The sequence below is a fragment of the Neospora caninum genome, chromosome V (genome assembly GCF_000208865.1).
Source record: "Neospora caninum Liverpool complete genome, chromosome V".
Taxonomy (NCBI): Eukaryota; Apicomplexa; class Conoidasida; order Eucoccidiorida; family Sarcocystidae; genus Neospora; species Neospora caninum.
Window position 1 is genome coordinate 2,079,135 of NC_018391.1, and position 17,182 is coordinate 2,096,316.

General features: G+C 53.1%; 3 protein-coding genes across 3 annotated transcripts; 1 reads left to right on the plus strand and 2 right to left on the minus strand.

Annotated features, from left to right (window-relative positions):
- Window positions 1-106: 106 nt before the first annotated feature.
- NCLIV_014670 (YGR048Wp-like protein, related) lies at window positions 107-3,314 on the minus strand (the record flags this gene model as incomplete). The annotated part of the gene is made up of 6 exons (XM_003881657.1): window positions 107-222; window positions 645-756; window positions 1,075-1,192; window positions 1,625-1,923; window positions 2,541-2,608; window positions 3,209-3,314. 6 exons carry the CDS (start codon window positions 3,312-3,314, stop codon window positions 107-109), a joined length of 819 nt encoding a protein of 272 aa, XP_003881706.1.
- Window positions 3,315-7,560: 4,246 nt separating this feature from the next.
- Window positions 7,561-10,151, minus strand: NCLIV_014680 (putative notch (DSL) domain-containing protein; the record flags this gene model as incomplete). Its single annotated transcript, XM_003881658.1, has 3 exons — window positions 7,561-8,925; window positions 9,433-9,542; window positions 10,070-10,151. 3 exons carry the CDS (start codon window positions 10,149-10,151, stop codon window positions 7,561-7,563), a joined length of 1,557 nt encoding a protein of 518 aa, XP_003881707.1.
- Window positions 10,152-13,590: 3,439 nt separating this feature from the next.
- Window positions 13,591-15,284, plus strand: NCLIV_014690 (putative dihydrolipoamide acyltransferase; the record flags this gene model as incomplete). Its single annotated transcript, XM_003881659.1, has 2 exons — window positions 13,591-14,189; window positions 15,110-15,284. 2 exons carry the CDS (start codon window positions 13,591-13,593, stop codon window positions 15,282-15,284), a joined length of 774 nt encoding a protein of 257 aa, XP_003881708.1.
- Window positions 15,285-17,182: the final 1,898 nt, after the last annotated feature.

A 17,182-nucleotide genomic window follows, 5' to 3' on the forward strand; every position in this document is an offset into this window, starting at 1 on the left:
TGTCTTCCCCCCTTCGTCCGTCCTCCCTCCTCTCTTCTTCCCTTCTCTCTCATTTTCTCTTCTCGCCGTCTCTCTCCTTTATTCTTCTCGCCTTTGCTCTGAGCCGTCACTCTGTCTTTTGTTTTCCCGCCTCGTCCTCGGCAGGCAGAAGCGTCGTAGCCACGTCGCTGTCTTGCACGCAAACGTGCTCGGCGCGCTCAGAGTTTGCAGCTCCACTCCCCTCTGCACGCAAAAACGTCTCTTCAGCGATCTTCTCAAGATGAAACATCAGGCACAAAAAGAAACTCAAAACGCACGTACAGACGTAAAAACCACGCCGCCACCCACGTCCGTCTTTATCTCCACGCCTGTCAAAGTCGAGGCCTCTTCCCCGTATAGACGTGAGTCAACCTCCACCTACATGACTGTGCATCTACATATATATATATATATATATATATATATCATGTCAGTCCATCAACATGCAAATATATATATATATATATATATATATATTTATATGGCTGACACCGCTGACCCGATATAAACGTGTGTTTGTACGTATGTATCTGCATCTACGAATTGATTTATGCGAAGCAAATGCAATGAAAACGTCACCTGCATGTGTGCTTTGAACTACCGGTTTCGTTCTTCTTTTCACCTACCTGCCTGGATGTCTCGGACGCGCAGCCAAAAGGTCTCGCCTTGGATTTTGACGGGAATGACGGTGTTTGCAGTCAAACTCGAGTAGTGCCGTATTTCCTCCTCGAGCACTTTCTAACGAAACAACGGCACATGGCGAGAACACGCGCTGTCCATCTCCAGCATGCAAAACAAAAGAAGCGAACCGAGCGGGAGAGAGGCGAGAGTACGCTGGCATCTGCCCCGCGTATGCAGTCTCTCACAACCAGCGGAACCACGCGACGTTCGACTCCAAGCATCACACGCTCTTTTTGCGGGAATCGAAAAAAAGGACAAAACCAATGCCCAGCGAGAAGAACGCAGCTTCGTAAGTCGTGTCTGCCAGAGAGGAAACAAAAAAAAACAATCGAGACGCGTCCAGAACCACCGCGCAACAAAGTCGAAGTCTCTTACCTGGATGTCCTGGTTCGTCGCCTTAACGGCCCGAAGGAAGGCTGCGCTCGCTGGCTGCAGCGTGACATGCGCTGCGAGGGGGAGACGCTCCCATTTGCATGCAACAATCGAGAAAGGCCTGGAGGCAGCGAACCGGTCGGCAGTTCTCGAGTAAACTACACTTAAAGCGATATACATATATATATATATATATATATATATGCAGGTGCAATTTGAGGTCTGCAGACCTTTACAAGCATAGCTTTTGTGGCCCAAAAGCATAAATATCTATATATCTAGATAGATATACATAGATCTAGGTATCTATTCATACTGATGTATCCAGAGAGAAAAAAGATAAATAAATATTTACATATACGTCTACACGGACCGATAAGAGTATCTCTGCGATCTATGGCATGTAAACCAATGTCGGTAACAATATGGATTTGTAGATGAACACAAGCAATCGGACATAGATAGATATAGACATAGCAATAGATATACACGTACAAAAAGCCGTGAGGGTGTTCATGCGTTTGTTGAAACATTTAATGTGACGAGGACGCACCGCAAGTTTAGAGTCTTCATGGCCCATAGGGGGAGGAAGATGAAATTTTTGGGAGCCGCGAAGTCGAGCACGCTGACTGAGACGCGTCTCGGAGCGGCCATTTCTTTCTTTTCTCGTCCTTTCTGTCCTTCGCATCCCTTCGCATTCGACACCGCAGCAGCCTCGTCTTCATCTGTCCCTGCCTCCAGGCTCTCTGCGGCGAGTTTCTGCATTCTTTCCGCGAGCGCCTCCGCGTCAAATGGGCCGTACACCTTCTCGAGGAGGAAGTGCCACGGCGCGTCCCACTGTCTCTCCAGGAGCTGGCAACGCGCGACAAAGACCCATACGCTCGCACGTCACGAGTTATATGCATATATATATATATATATATATATATGTACATATATATATATATATATATGTATATACGCAGGTGTATATGGTCCGCAGACGACGGATTAGCAGGACGGCAATCCTCGCCAACCAGATATCTACAAGTGTATATATATATATATAGGTGTGTTGAGAGTCCAGCAGAACGCGAGATGAATGGTCATGTCGCCGGAGAGCCATGCGCGTCACCAGACCGATTCAAAGCAAACCCATGAGGAGTCAACGTCGCGAGTAACACGAAGCAGACGGTACAGGGGGTCGGCACATGGAGTGTCTGAAGAAAGGAGTCGGCCAGATGCCCGAGAGGTGAACTCCGGAAGCCGAGTGGATTCGGGGAGAATAAGACAGCACAGGAAAACGTGTTGTGCGGTCTCAGGCAGCCTGACACCGTAACGCTCCATCGCTTCGTCTCCCTGTGGGGCCCAACTCGCGGACTGTCCAAAGTGTGGTGCGCGAATCGTCCAGGAACCGCTATTGAAGTCTCTTTTTCTGAAGAACAGAAATCCCGGATGCGAATCCCGGGTGCGCATGCAACGGAACTTACCAGCGGCAGAACTTCCCGCGGGAAAGACGCTTTATCGCCTTCCATGATGTGGTTGTGGGAGAAGTGACCTGAGACAAGAACAACAGCGTGTGTTAGGACGAAAACGGAAAGTGGGGTGCACACCGCCCGAGGCAGGAGATGCCGATGGTGACAGACTTTTCAGTTGTATGACAAGTCTCGATGTTTTCTTCCCTCCCTCTCTAACCGCCCGAGGACCCGACGTTCTCTACATATAGAGAATATAGATATACATACACGTCGATAGATACAAACAGATACAGACAGATGCAGATAGCGACAGACAGATAGATAGCTACACATAGATAGATACAGTCAGATAAAGAAAGATAGATAGAGGCAGAGAGAGAAACACAGATAGATGTCCCCGCCACCTTCGCAGGTGCTGAGGGCACTTCAGCATCTTTCTGCTGGGAACCTGAAAGCGAGAAATGAATCCCGTCCGAGACAAAAGTGCGGGCTTCAAAGAGACGCTGGGATCGCCGATGCTTTGCAGAGAAGACGCACGACGCCTCCTGCGGGGCATGCGATGCAACCCGACGCTCAGATGCGTTTCTCATCAGGGAGGCGAAGTCGGCGGTTCGAGGCGACGCCCCTCCAGTACCACATCGCGACCTCGATCGCAAAAAGAGTCTCCTTCCTCCGTTTACCTGCAGGTGGATTCAGTGCCTCCGATAGGGGCAAGACGAGGTAAACGCGGTCCGTGCTCCCCTGCTGCCGAAACAAAATATTCATGTCTTCGACTTGCTGCTCCATCTGACGCAAAAACACAAACGAAAAAACACAAAGAATTCAAGAGACGCACAACGGGTCCAAAAGGGGGAAACGCAGGGCGAAGACGATGGCGACGAAAACCCGAAACCTCCAGGAAATCATTCCTCGTGTATATACGCGTAGCCATGTGGGTCTATGTCTAGATTCATGCACCGAGAAGCCCGTATACATGTCGCTGCCTGCACTTGTATGCATGTGTAAAACGCGTATACCTACTGTATCTGTGTGGCGCATGCACATATATGTATATATATGTATATATGGGTTTGAGAATATAGTGATACAGATAAAAAGATCTGTATGTCTGAGTCTACACGTGCATGCAGAGCATTGCACGGTGGGTGATTCCACCAGGAAAACTGCCTCTCGAATTTTCTTAAACACTTCAGCTTCCATCGCTTGGACCTTGGCCTCACCCGTGCACGTAGAAACACATCAGAGATCCACGAAAAGAAGCCACGCCGTTTTCTCCTCCCAGGCGTCTTCCCTTCAGTTTCTCCTTCATCCCCCTCTCTCTCTTCTCTCCCTTCTTCTCTCTCTTCTCTCCCTTCTTCTCTCTCTTCTCTCCCTTCTTCTCTCTCTTCTCTCCCTTCATCTCTCTCTTCATCTCTCTCTTCATCTCTCTCTTGTTCACTTTCTTCTTCTTCGCATTCTCCTCGCTCTTCTTCGCTCTCTTCTTCTCCTTCGTCTTCTCTTGCTCCACGGGTTGCGTCAGTGCCGTCGTCTGCCTCGTCTAGGATTGGATTCTTTGCGTCTCTGGCGTCGATCGAGTCGGTCCCCACTTCCCCAAGTCCTTTGTTGCCTTGTCTCCTCGTTTTCTCTTCTTCGCAAGAGGACCGTGGGTCGAGTTTGCAGAGGCGTTCCACGCCCCCGCGAACGGGCGACTTCTGGGATGCTCGCGGCTCTCGCTCCGCCACCGCAAACCGGTCCGCCGCGTCTCTTCGCTCACCGCGGAACCACGAGGAAGCGTTTCGGTCGTCCTCCGGAAGGTTTCTCGCAAGGGGAAGCGGCCTGCCTAGTGGCGCGGCGGTCTGTGGCGCAGACGCTCCGCCCCCGCGGTCCCTGCATTTGCGTTTTTCGGTGTGTCTCGACTTCGAGGAACACGCAGGTTTTTGCCCAACATCTCTCAGCGGCCCTGGAGCAGCCAGCGTGGCCACGCCGCCGCGGAATCTCCGCAGGAAATGCGGAGACGGCAGGCGACGGGGAGGCAGAAAGCGACATCTCTCAGATGCCCAGCGAAGAAGCCCAGGAGAGTCGCAGACTGGAGAGGCGCCGCAGCCAGAGGAAGGCAGCGAACCGAGGGATGAAACTGACGGCGACAAGGCCGAGGAAACGTGTGCAGCCTCCAATTGAAGCGGCACGCGCCTTCGCTTCTCGGCTTCGAGTCGAGAAGCAAAAACGCCGGAAACAGCAGAAAAGGCAGGAAAAGAGGAAGGAGACCCCAGCGAAGCCAGAGGCCGCCGAGAGGACGCCTCGCCTAGGGTCACTGCCGAGGCCAACAGAAAAAACTTGGGAGCGGAACAGGAAAGGAAGAGAGCAGAGGGGTAGTTCTCTGCGCTTCTCCTTTGTTCAGGGAGAGCTGCGAAGGCGGCTCCACCTTGGCGCGAAGCGTGTCCACATCTCCGGGCGCGAGAATCGAAACACAGCCACGACAACAGGGTCAGAAGACCAGCGAGCCCGAGGGCGTCACGGATCCGGAAGAAGCGAGAACGCCGCGAAAAAGCAGAGGAAGACGATTTCGATCGAGGGCAAAGAGGCGGTGTGTGTGGCGAGAGGCGTGGGAAGCGAAACGGCGGCTTTGTGTCATATCGCAGAAACCCTGTGCACATTGAGGGCGATGTGCGCCGCGCGCTATGCGTGCCTGAGGGAGCGGCCTCGCGCGTTGGTGTTTCTCTCTCCATCCTGGAGGGGCATTTTTCGATTGAAAATGAGTGTCTTTGTTTGCGGGGAAAACGCGCAAGTGCGAGAATTGCACAAGGGAGACGGGGAACGACAGAAACGATGGAAAAACGACAACACGAGCGGCGGTAAATTCGGGGGTGGCCGTCCGCAGCGCTCAGGGAAGACAGCTCAGCTCGACAAGGCGCTGGAACCCTCGTGGGACTTTCCTTTGCTCGGTTGAAAAGCTTTTCAGCGATTTCCATTCAAACGCAAAACGAGAACTCGTCAACCGGCAGAGACAAGCATGTGTATGTACATGTGCATGCGAGAGAGCGACAAACCCTTGAGTCGTGCGAAGTGTGGCGGGCACAGGTGAGGGCGAAAACGGACAGCAGGGTTCTTACATGCTTAAAATCGATATCCAGAGGGTTTGAGAGAGAAAGGAAACATCTCTGCATCGCCCATGAATGCTAATCTAACGGCGCCCCCGAGGCTGAGCTGTCGCATGCGCCTTTCCTCGGAGACAAACAGGCACTCAACTGACTGGTCGACTCGGTCCGACCCTCGAGGAGAGGCTTAAGTGTGTTTGAAGAAAAATCGGAAGAAAGGAAGATGCTCGATGTAAAGATGTGTAGAAGACATCGACAATCTTCCGCAAACTCTGAAGCCGAAGCACTGCGGCACGCGGATTCAATCGGGGGTTCGCGTGCAAGCGCATGCACCCGTCTCGTGTCGCCTCGGCGCTGTCTCCGAAAGAAAATGGCCGAGAAGGCATGAGGAGAGCGCAGAGGTCGAGTGCTTTTGCAGAGAGGGGACGTTTCTGTATACAACAGGAAACCTTCAAAAGGTCTCTTTGTGTGTGCAGGCACATCAGCTGCTCTGGATCGTCATCATCAAGTCTGTCACGGGCACGAGCGGGTCACGCAGCCGGGTGTGGAATCCAATGCAGCCTGTCTCGCTGTTCAACATTTTGAAGTGGAGAAGAGAGTACCGTGGAACAAGATGCACATACCTTATGCAAGCACGTCTGTCGATAAAAAAAGATAGATGTAGCGGTTTACAGGAGTCGTCATAGCGGACGGTGTTGGAGGCAACCGTCTAAGCAAGGCTGACCCCCCCTACGGTAGCTTTTTTTTCTGTACGCGTCAGTAGCATCATCCTGTGCTACAGCTGACACGATTTCACTTTCACGTTCACGGCCATCCTTGTTAGCGTGAAAAGGAGGGGGCGTCGGTTCTCTTGGTACACGCTTCGTACCGCGCAGCCATAATGTCAGTAGTTAGACTATTCTTAGAGCGATAAACGCCGACCCCTTCCCCTAGACCACTTCAGGTTTGTCCATTTCGGCTGTGTTTTTTGTCTTCTCGTGGCCGGCAAGTCGGGTTGCCTTTGCTCGAGTTTACGCAATGTCGAAGTCCGAAAGGCAGCGGGCATCTGTAAAAGCAGTGTAAGAAGCGCGATGGAAAGGCTCTAGTAATTGGAGTAGTGTCGTAGCGGTGAGCAGACAAAGGGTGCTTTCGCTTTTAGGGGCACGAAGCCGACGGCATGCAACAGAAAGGAAACAGAGGTCCTGTGTGAAGCGGAGAGACAGAGGTGAAATTCATGGTTTCCTTCGTTACAGTCCACCTTCAGCCTACACGTCGAAACAAGTCAGTCAGTGGCGGCCAGTAATCCAGTGTGTCTACTCTCTGCACGGCAAAAGCTTCGGGTGAGAAGAAATCGAGTTCTGTGTGCTTAGGCGGGGGACTTGAATTGGCAATGTGAGGGTGATATGGACCCGTCCGTACAGCGTGACCCGGTAAATTCTCTTCCGTCTGCCGGTTGCTTCAGGTCCCTTTACGTAGCCGGGAAGCCACAAACGGTACACGCGTTTTCCCTTTGCGGTGGTAGAAACACCTTCACCTTCAATTGCCCACATATTCGCAGGCGCCGAAAAAGACTGATTCGTTGATCGCGTCTCGTTCCACGTTGAGCTCTAGTCGCATCTCTCTCCATATATATATATATATATATATATATACAGCCCTATATTTTTACATGCAAGTATGCAAACATTAAATATGGATATTTGTACATCTAGGTATCGTCCACCATTTTCCCGCGTATGTGCATGCTTTCCTGTGGGAGACTCTGTCGACGTCGCCAGCATGTTGCCTTGCGTTTTTTTCTGTTTGTGGATTCTTCTCTGGTCTACGTCTGTCTTCTGCCACCTGGTTCAATTTTTTTTACCATTGACGTGGCATGTACATCTGTTCTTCTAACGCTTCTCCTTGCCTCCTCCCGAGGAGAAAAACAAGAAAGTGTCCCTTTCACAGGGCAGGTAACTCCCTCTCATTCCTTGTCCACGTTAAACGGAGGAAGGCTTCTTGAGCAGTCTTCTCGTTTGTTGCTGGTCTTCGGACTTCTTCTCCTCCGTTCGTTCCGCAGGTTTGTCTTCGGGGCCCTGCCCCGCTCTGTCGTCCGCGCCTTCTCCGTTCTGTTTCGCCGTATTTTTCTTGATATCGTCGGCCCCCTTCTCGTCGCCTGTCTCGCCTGCCTGATTCTTGTCTTTTTTTGCGGGAAACTGGGGTCCAACGCCGTCTGCCGCGAGGCGTTTCGCCAATGCGGTTCCCCGGCAGTCCCCACCGTCCCATTCACTTTCGGCGTTGTAGCAGTTTTCGTCGCAGTTTCCATCTCCAATGAACTCTCGCGCGCAGAACTGGTAGACGTACGGCTTGGCGTCGTAGTCGACCGCCGTCACCCACGTGATGCCGTTGCAGTCGCCATTGTCGTATCCGCAGTCTTTGTTGTTGCAGTCGGGGTCGCAAATGCCATTTCCGATCATCCACGTGCGGCAGCTTCCAGAGCAAGTATCACAGTCGCCCTTGTCGTGGTAGCACTCGGGAATGTCGCATTCTTTGTCGCACTTCCCGTCGCCGAGCCACACGTGCGGGCACTCGAGCGAACACATTTGTCTACAATCGAACCCATCGAACTGGCACTCGTACGTGTTGCACTCTGGGTTGCACACACCGTTCCCGAGCTTGCCTTTCACGCATTCGCACGCCGCCAAGCCAAGTTCCTGTTTAAGCAGCTTGGACACAGACTGGTCGGGGTCCTCAGAGTTCCCCGTCACTTCGTCGAGCTTCTGCTGGAGTGTCTGTACACTCGGCAAGTTGCGGTCATACCAGTCTTTGCAGTCACCGCCGTCCCAGTCGCATTCTTCTTTGTAGCACTCCAGGTCGCACTGCCCGTCGCCCGGCCAGCCCGGCCGACACTCGCCCCCGCACCAGCCCTGGCAATCGGGGCCGTCGTACCCGCATTCTGCGACGTTGCACTCGCTGTCACACCAGCCGTCGCCAACCCAGTCTTCCAGGCATTCCGCAGGGCATGTCGGATAGTGTTCTCGCAGGTGATCGTGAGGCGGGTAAAAGGGCGCTTCCGGGAAGCCTCCGTGTCTGTTGCTCGGGTAGACTAGGTCTTCTCCTTTACGGGACGCATGCCACTGACTGACGTCGCGTTCCAGAACGCCGGACGGTTGGGAGGGCTCCGGAGCGGCCGAGGTTGACTCTGCCGGGTTCTCTTCCTTGGCGGCTTGTGAAGATTCCGTTCCGGATGCGGCAGATGACGGCTGGCGAGATTCGTCTGAACCGTTCTCTGTGGCTGTCGGAGAAGAAGCGACAGCGCTGGAAGGCGAAGAAGGGGGGGTGCCCAGGAGGCCTACAGCATCTTCCTGCAAGTCAGGGAACGATGGTCAGAAAGCGAAAAGAAGCGGAAAGGAATCGGGATGTCCGACGGGAAGCAAAAACAAAAAGGCAAAAGAAAGGACCTGGCGAAGGCTAGGGACCAACGCAAGCGTTTGCATTACACAGAATCTGCACGGAATGGCAACAGGACTAATGTCCAGGGCTGTTGTTACACAGTACAGTACAACAGAGACAAAACATTCGTAGGCACCTGACAGCGTGTGTCATTCTTGTGAGACATGCGTCTGCCACAATATTTATACACATAGAGGAGACAGTCTTTTGTAGCACGGCAGGTAGGCAGAAAGGCCAGCACACACAGAAAGGTATCTGCAAGTTCGGGTAAACATACGCACACGCCCGTGTGGATATGTGTGTAGTTGTTCAAATCGTGTAGTGAGATGTACATGTCACAAGGATAAAGACGTTTGCTAACAGTGCTTACGTTTACAGAGAAGAGAAGACGGGCATGCATGAGCATATCAGAATCGTACCGTGTCTGTGTCCGCCGCTGTCTGGGCAGCACGGGCAGCAGCAGTGAGGGTGGCAGGATCTGAGAAACGTGCCGCTGGCTTCAGCAGCGCATCATGTGCTGCAGGCGCTCCTTCAAACAGAAAGGGAAAAAATGAAGAAGTAAAGGATCGATCGCACATTGCTGACCTTTGGAGAGAATTTCTGTGAATGGTTCAGCGAAAACACGTGTACCGTCGCGAACCTGCTGCGCCGTCACAAGAGGGAGATTCTGCTGCTTTCAGGGACTGAAGCGGATGATGCTGTCCTCTGTTTACTTGTGTCGGATTTGTTTCTCTTAAGCTGCCCCCTATCTTGGCACTGCCCTCATATAGTGGATCTAACGCAGTTGTCCAGTGACCGTCGTATGGCTTGTACGCACCCCAACCCGCCAACGAAGATATGAAAACATCAGAAGGCCTGGACAGGATAAGACAGGGACCGCACGATACCGGGGGCATATAATAAAGGTAATCGTTTGTAGATACACACATAGTTGCCTATCCAGTCTTATTAGCCGTAATGTTGCATGCAAACATTGCCTGTAGATCGATACACTTGCAAGCAAAGGTTATCCATCTTGCACGTAATCAGGAAACGCTTTTCGTTTCTCTGTCTTACCGACGACAACGCGCCCCTGAATCAAGCAGCAGAGGAAAGCGAGGAGCAACACGGGAACGAGAAAGACACTGTTCAACGCCATGGCGACGAGTCAATTGATCTTTCGGTTTCAGGGGGCAGCTCGGGGAACAGAAGAAAAAACTGGAGGTGCTCACTAGAGAACACGGCCGACTTGTTGGTTTTCTCTGTTTCGAGACTAGTCGCTGCAACGCGTGCACGCTTGAAACGGGGTTGTGCGTTCACACGGCAAGAAGTGTGCATTCAAACTGCTTTCCGCCTCCGGTGTGGAGGAGAGAGGGTGAGAAAAAGCGATGACAGGGAGGACACCGGAAAAGAGAAAGCGAGAGACGTTGGTGAACCGAAGGGTTCTCTCGTGGGCGTTTTTGGGATGTTGGTACTCCGTGTTTATACCTGTGGAGACACGTGGCACACCCTGACAGTGTACACCCGCGTCGTTTTGACTCTGTAGATATGCCGGATCCTGTGTTTTTGTGAGCATGAATAAGAAAGAGCACGACACTCGAATCTGATCAGGAGGCAGAAGAAGTCAATCAGGTCTGCTATTTTTCTGGAACGTAAGTCACGATTACAGTACTACTGAAACGAACGGTCTTGAAAGTATGTTCGGTATCTGGCCTCCTTCCAACTCATAGCACGAAGAAATCGCGAAAAGGGAAAATGGTGTTGTTTATTGTTTTAGGGAACAAGTTGATATACCTGTTCTTTGCGATAGAGGCACATACACATATACTTCTCTGTCCACATCACTGACACGCACATACTCGGAAATCAAGACTTATCCGAAAGAGAAATCTGGCTTCGTCAGTAGTTGAGGAAAGTGAGTCACCTCATGCCACACGTAAACACATACAGCTACAAGAGAAAGCAGCAACTGCTCAAGAAATGCACATTAACTTTTCAGCCTCCAGCTATTGATCACTGCCTGTTTGAGCTCGAACCCAGGCTTGTAGAACGCGGCTCACGGTCTTCTGCAACTCTCCCATTTTTGACACCCTTTCTGCGGAAAAGGTCACCGGTAATCGGCAAGAGCTCACCACGGCTTTTCGCTGGAAATGAGGGAGACTTATGCGACTTTACACGCAGCAAGCAAACTTGGCGGCTATGGAAATAACTCCTGGCGAAGTTGCAGGGTATGGAGCGAACAGCTCGTAGTCCACAGGTATAGAGAGTGCGTCAAACGCGAAGCCATATGTCTTCCAGTTACTAGGTAAGGGTTCATTCGAAGCAAATATACACCGGAACTCCCTGTGTGTCATGGACACAGCCTACATTGTGGACAGTCAATCCGGTGTCGAGGGAATGTAGACGCGCCACATACACAGATTTCACCGTCACGCGTCTCACGTCCGCATTCTCAGAAGCGACAAGCAAGGTTCGTTTTCCGTCGTCTTCTCTGGCAGAGATGATACAGAAAAGCCGGCCAGAATGAGTCACAGAGATTGGTGCGCTTGATGTAGCCTCTGCATTTTTACGGTCGGCGAGGGATGACACATCACCGCAGTCGCCCACACCCGGCGACTCAGAACACAACTGACTGGGCTGCGAGGAAAACTTACTTTTTCGGGACAAAAGTGGTGAGTGGTTTGATGGAGAGGAGCCCCAGGAGTCTTCTCTAGACTCGGGACTCTCAGTCCAGCTTTCTGATTTCTCCTTCGACGCATACGTGGCGATCTGTAGCGTACACCGGTTGCCGGAGCGAGCTAGCCCATTCAATGTGACGAGCGCGTTGTGCTATACCAGAGCAAATATTTCAATGCTCGTCCGATCCCTTTTTGCACCGAGAACGCCACGTGAACAGGCGGGCTCTCTGACGAGAAAGAAGAATCCACGGTTCTGCTGTTACTAGCGTATTAACCAGAAACCGAGGAACATGAATATCTAAAAGAGGAGTGACGTACCTTTTTTGTCGGTATAGTCTAGGCGGAGGTTGAGTGTGTGTCAAACTTTTATAGTGTCACTCGCGGATCCGTTAAGCGTGTGCAAGTTGCGTAGACCCGACAGGCCGCTCTGGACGATATGTGAAAGCGCTCACTTTCTCAGAAGGCCTCTTCATAAAGAGGCTTTCTTGTACAGCTTTAACGCCTCACAATACGTGCATGAACTGTTAATGTGTGGCATTTTACTAGCTTGACCATTTGGTCCTTCCGCGTGCTCAGACTAGATCGAGACTTCCAGGAGCTCATAATTACACCTCTAGCTACACTTCACATCTCCATGTATCCATATGTCTCTCTTTATTCAACTTTATCTGCGCAAATGAATACGGGCACATCGATAGATCATATGAGTGTGCTTGGCGCAAGTATGTTTGTCTCATTCTCGGGAAAGAGAGGCGGATGGCTGCCCGAGCGAGCAGTAGACGACCGCGCATGCAGACGGCGACGAGGGACTGAAAAAAATATTCTCCCGCCACGGTGCTGGGTAGCTTCCAATGTGTTGGAAAGTAACAAACGATGACCTGCAGACCTTACTGGGAGTACTGCTCGACCGCCTTTCGGCCTTAAATTGAAGCGGAAAAAGGATGGTCCCTCCACATGCATATCGTTCGTTTTTTTGAGTAAAAAGGCAATCTTGCCCGGGGTCCGCGAGCTTCCCAGCATCTCCTTGCGCAGGCTCGCCGTTTGTTTTTCCCTGTTGTTCACTCCCGAAAACGCTGTTGGCTTGTTCAAAAACTCGATACGCTGGTCCATATCACAGCAAGATATATAGCTCAGCCATAGTGTATTTCGGTCCTCCTTGTTAAAACTCTGCGTACTTCCTGTGTCTCCTCTCGCCTCCCGGGCACTTGCCGATTTCCCTCTGGGGTGGTCCGCTCGCTCTTTCTACATCTTTTCCTAATGTTTTCGCCTGCTGGCCAGGCGCCTAGCGCTCCGGCGGCCAGCGCCGTCAGAGCAGCATGGGTTCAGGTGAAGACGCAGCGATTTGTTTCCGTGTTGCTCGACCAACAACTGGGCTGTACACCCACCTCAATCAGCGGTCCCGATGCAACACCTTTAAAAGCCGAGACCTCCGTTGAAAAACGGGCATCTTTTTGTCGTTTGAGGTGGCCTCTGTCGACTGTCTCTGTGTCCAAGTACCCGTCTTCGACTTTTGATGGAGTTTCCGGCGCCTGCGTTTTCCGTTCTGCGGCGCAGTTATCGCGGACAGGCTCCAGGGGCGTGCCTGGCTCTTCTCAGTCGCAGAACGAGACGCTCCCTTCTTTCTGCGACGGACAAAGTGCGCGGTTTTTTCATTCCAGCCGCGCCCTCATGCATCGCTCTTCCGCCTCGCTTATCTGCAGTTCCTCCGACGTGAACTTTCCGTCGGTTGCCTCGAATTCCACCGCTTTCCTGCCACTCCCTCCCGCTTGTTTTCTGCGCGGAAGCTCAGCAGTCGCAAGTGTGTTTTCGCCCTTCCCGTCGCCATGTCTCCTGCGCAGAACGAGCCGCCGTACCGCACCTTTCGGCGGTCTGCCTGGCGGTTTGTCGCCGTGGGCGGCGGAGGCCGGCGCAGCGCGGACCATGGGCGAGCTCGTGGAGTGCCGTTTTTTCGCGTCGGCGGCAGCGACCGAGCACGTCATCAAGGTTCCCTCCCTGGGGGACTCGATAACCGAGGGAGGCTTGCTCGAGTGGAGGAAGAAGGTGGGCGATTTCGTCGCCGTCGACGAGGTCGTGTGCGTGATCGAAACCGACAAAGTCACCGTAGAAATACACAGCGACTGCTCAGGCGTCTTGCTGTCTCAAGCGGCACAAGAAGGAGACACCGTCCATGTGGGTAGCCAGTTGGCGGTCATCGACTACTCAGATGCAGCCGTGGGAGCGGCTGCGCAGGTGGCAGACGCAAGCGCCAAAGCGGGCGCCGAAGCGTCCGCCGGAGGCGAGTCGGGCGAGCCTTCGGCTGCCAAGAACGGCCTGAGAGAATCTGGACTGGAGGCGCATCAGGCTGCGCCCCGCGCCTTCGGCGGCTCTCCCCACGGATCTCACGAGTCACTCGTTCAGGGCCGGCGACGCACGCCGCACATCGTCTTCAAGTTTGGGCGCAGGAAATGTGGAGCGGCGCCCCTGGCCGTCGCGCAGGAGCCTGCAGAGCCGACGGAGACATCCGAAGACCCGCTGCTAGAGTAAGGGAAAACACACCCAGGGCCACGCTGAGCCTCTGTATCCGAATACACCTCATGCGCGGTCGCTTAGCTTTAACACGAAACTGGGCAAATCCGTCTTCTCGCGTGTACAGCCGACCCCCAAGTGTGTAGCGAGGCCCGAGGCAGCTGGTGGCTAGCAAGTGAACACATCCGGTTTATGTCGGCTGCCGCACGAGTCTATACAGTCAAATTGAATTCACGTCCAGGTTCACATGTCTGCGGTTCACGTATCTGGTGCGGAGTGGACACGCCACGCGTAAGAAGAGCTGCATGGCGTCCTGCAGACGCGTCACCTTCCTTCCAAGGTGGAGGCGCCCAGTGGTTTTAGGTCTACGTTTGCACCGTTCTCCTGCGCAGTGGAAGACACAGTTCCCGGGGCTCGTGTGACTCTGGGACCTTCCTGAGCGTCGGGTCACGTTTTCCCGCATAGGCAATGTATCGCTGCTCAGGCGTCTGTACGCATGCACGGCTGCCGTTGTTTGAGCGGTCGAATGCGGATGTCGCTGGTTTTTTGGCTGTTGCCTAGACGGAATCTTATTAGACAAACGCACCAAGAGACTTGTGCCCAGTGCCGTTTAGTTGCGCGTTAATAATCTGCAGTGCCGTCTAGTGGTCCTCGATATGTAACCGCTTGTTCGGACGGAATCGCTGTGAGGGCGCCGGCGTCGAGACACCGGACGGTGTCCGTCCTTGAAGGAAAACCAGTGGGAGTGCGTGAAGAGCCTGGCACGTTCAAAAAGGCACGGGGATGTCATCAGTTTGCGTAGGTCGGCGACGACCGGAACCGTGGAGATTCCGTTTTGTTGCGTGAACAAAGCGCCACGAGGTCTTGAAGTGTTTCTCTCGAGAAGGGAGGCCGGGCACTGAGCTGTTTTTGCGTTTGAAATGTTCACTTGCAGGCTCTGGGGCGTGCCGAGGTGGCGACCGCTCGGTGAGGCGGAAATGGAAGCTGTGAATTTGGGAGGCGCCGGAAGCGCGGCAGACGCGCTCGGGATCTGGTCTGTCTCGCTCAACATGCAGCCGCCGAAGCCGCAGAAAGCAGGAAAGAACGCAGAGACAAGAAAGGCCAAGTAGGCGTGGGGCCCGTTTCGAACTTCCCGCCGTGTGTTCCTGTTCCAGCAAACCGAGTAACAGAGTGTCTTGGGGGGGTTTGCGGCCGCTGCTCGGTCGTGCGGCTCTGAGCAGTCTGGGACGCCGGAGTTCGAGCGCACGCGTAAAACGTTTGTGCGGAGGCGGGGCAACCGAGATTCTGGAGAGGATGAGGTGCGTAGAGCGAACGCGACGCCGAAGAAGGAAGCCAGGAGAGGGCCAAGAACGCCAGGACGCCAGATATGAAAACGCGCCCGCACGCGAAGAAACGAGAGGACGAAGAAAGTGGAGCGGCGCAGCAAACACGCGCGCGAGGCTGAAGAGCGAAGGGAAGGGCAGGATGTGCACGCCGCGCTCGCTGGAACTCTTGCATTGTGCAACCTAGCAGGAAATCGTGCACAAAATGCATTTTGAAGTGAACCATGTGGAATTTTCCGTCCAGTACCCTGTTTAAGCTTGATGGGAGATAGCGCGTGGAAACGGGATGCTGCGCGGAAACAGGAAATTGGTGTTGGAAAAATTCGGTGTAAACAGGAGGGCTATCGAGGCGGTCAGCGCGGCGTCCCAGACAAGGACGCTTGTGTTCATGACGGGCGTCGTACAAGAATGGTGGCTTTAGGTAGACACCGAACATCAGTGGAGAACTACGGTGTATCTCATGACACACCACTCTCGTCTGACAAAGCCTGAACACGTACAGCGATGTGGTGTAGATGATTCAAGAGGAGGCCCAGCAAAACAGGAACTCTCAGCGGCCACCATTGATGTGCGAATGAGAGGAAACGAAGAGGCTTTCTGTTGAAACATGGAGGATGAAATCGGCAGACGGTCTCGAGAGACGTCCCTGTTTGATGCAACGAATTAGACTCGCGTAGCAGCCACACAAGCGACCAAGCTGTATCTACAGCGAGTGTTCATTGTGGTATGTTTAGTTTCATCTCACCTTATACGTATCTAAGCATATATGTTGACACATACGCGTGTATCTAATTCAGGGAGAGCGGGAGCAAGGGCGACGCTGCGGCGAGGCAATATGCGGGAGTACTGATCGTCCTTCAGGTCTGTTTGCGAGGCGTCTTCCGCGCCCACGATGAACTGCCTCCTCTCTTTTTACACAGAACGTTTGAGAGAGTGTTAACAGCAATGCGCGGCTAGCACAAGGACGACGGCCGCCTTTGCGCTACAGGGAACCTAGTATGGTGCATTCGTTCGAAGTTGTACATAGTGCCTTTACCAACGCGGTGTCCATGTATATACGCGGAGAGATGCAATCCCCTGTCCACATGAGTCTACTTGTATGTCACTGGTGTCGGATGGTAGTGCGAAGTGTCGCTGCAAATCTGTACAGCGTATCCAGTTCGAGAGACAGATCACGGTCGTGCTGCCCCGTGCACGGTGTAACCGCCTGCACACGTTCTGCGCAGCAAGTGCGAAAAGAGGATTGACGAGAGACTGTACAAATCACCTCTTCCACGGCGCCAATTCGGGAAAACCGTTCAAATCAACATAGCACAACGCACGGGGAGGACAAAGGAGAACGACGGGAAAAAAGAGTTGCTCTCTGGAGCGCCGCCCCTCCGCGCACACGGCAAGTCCTTTGTTCTGCGTTGTCCTCTCGTAGCATTGAACAAAGACGAACAGAAGTGAATTCCTATTCACAAACAGCCAAAAGCGTCCTTGAAAACGAGCTCCTCGACGATATCTCACCGTTTGGGAGTCGGAGCGCCTCGCACGTTGGAGCGAGGGGGTTCCTCCACAACTTGTGGGACCTCCCCAAAGTTTTCACCTCTCTAAGAGTGTTTGTCTCGGGTACGTACGCAGGACGTGTTTTCGTTTTCGGATGCGCCTTCAGTAGAAAACTGCGTCGCCTATCACTGTTGAGA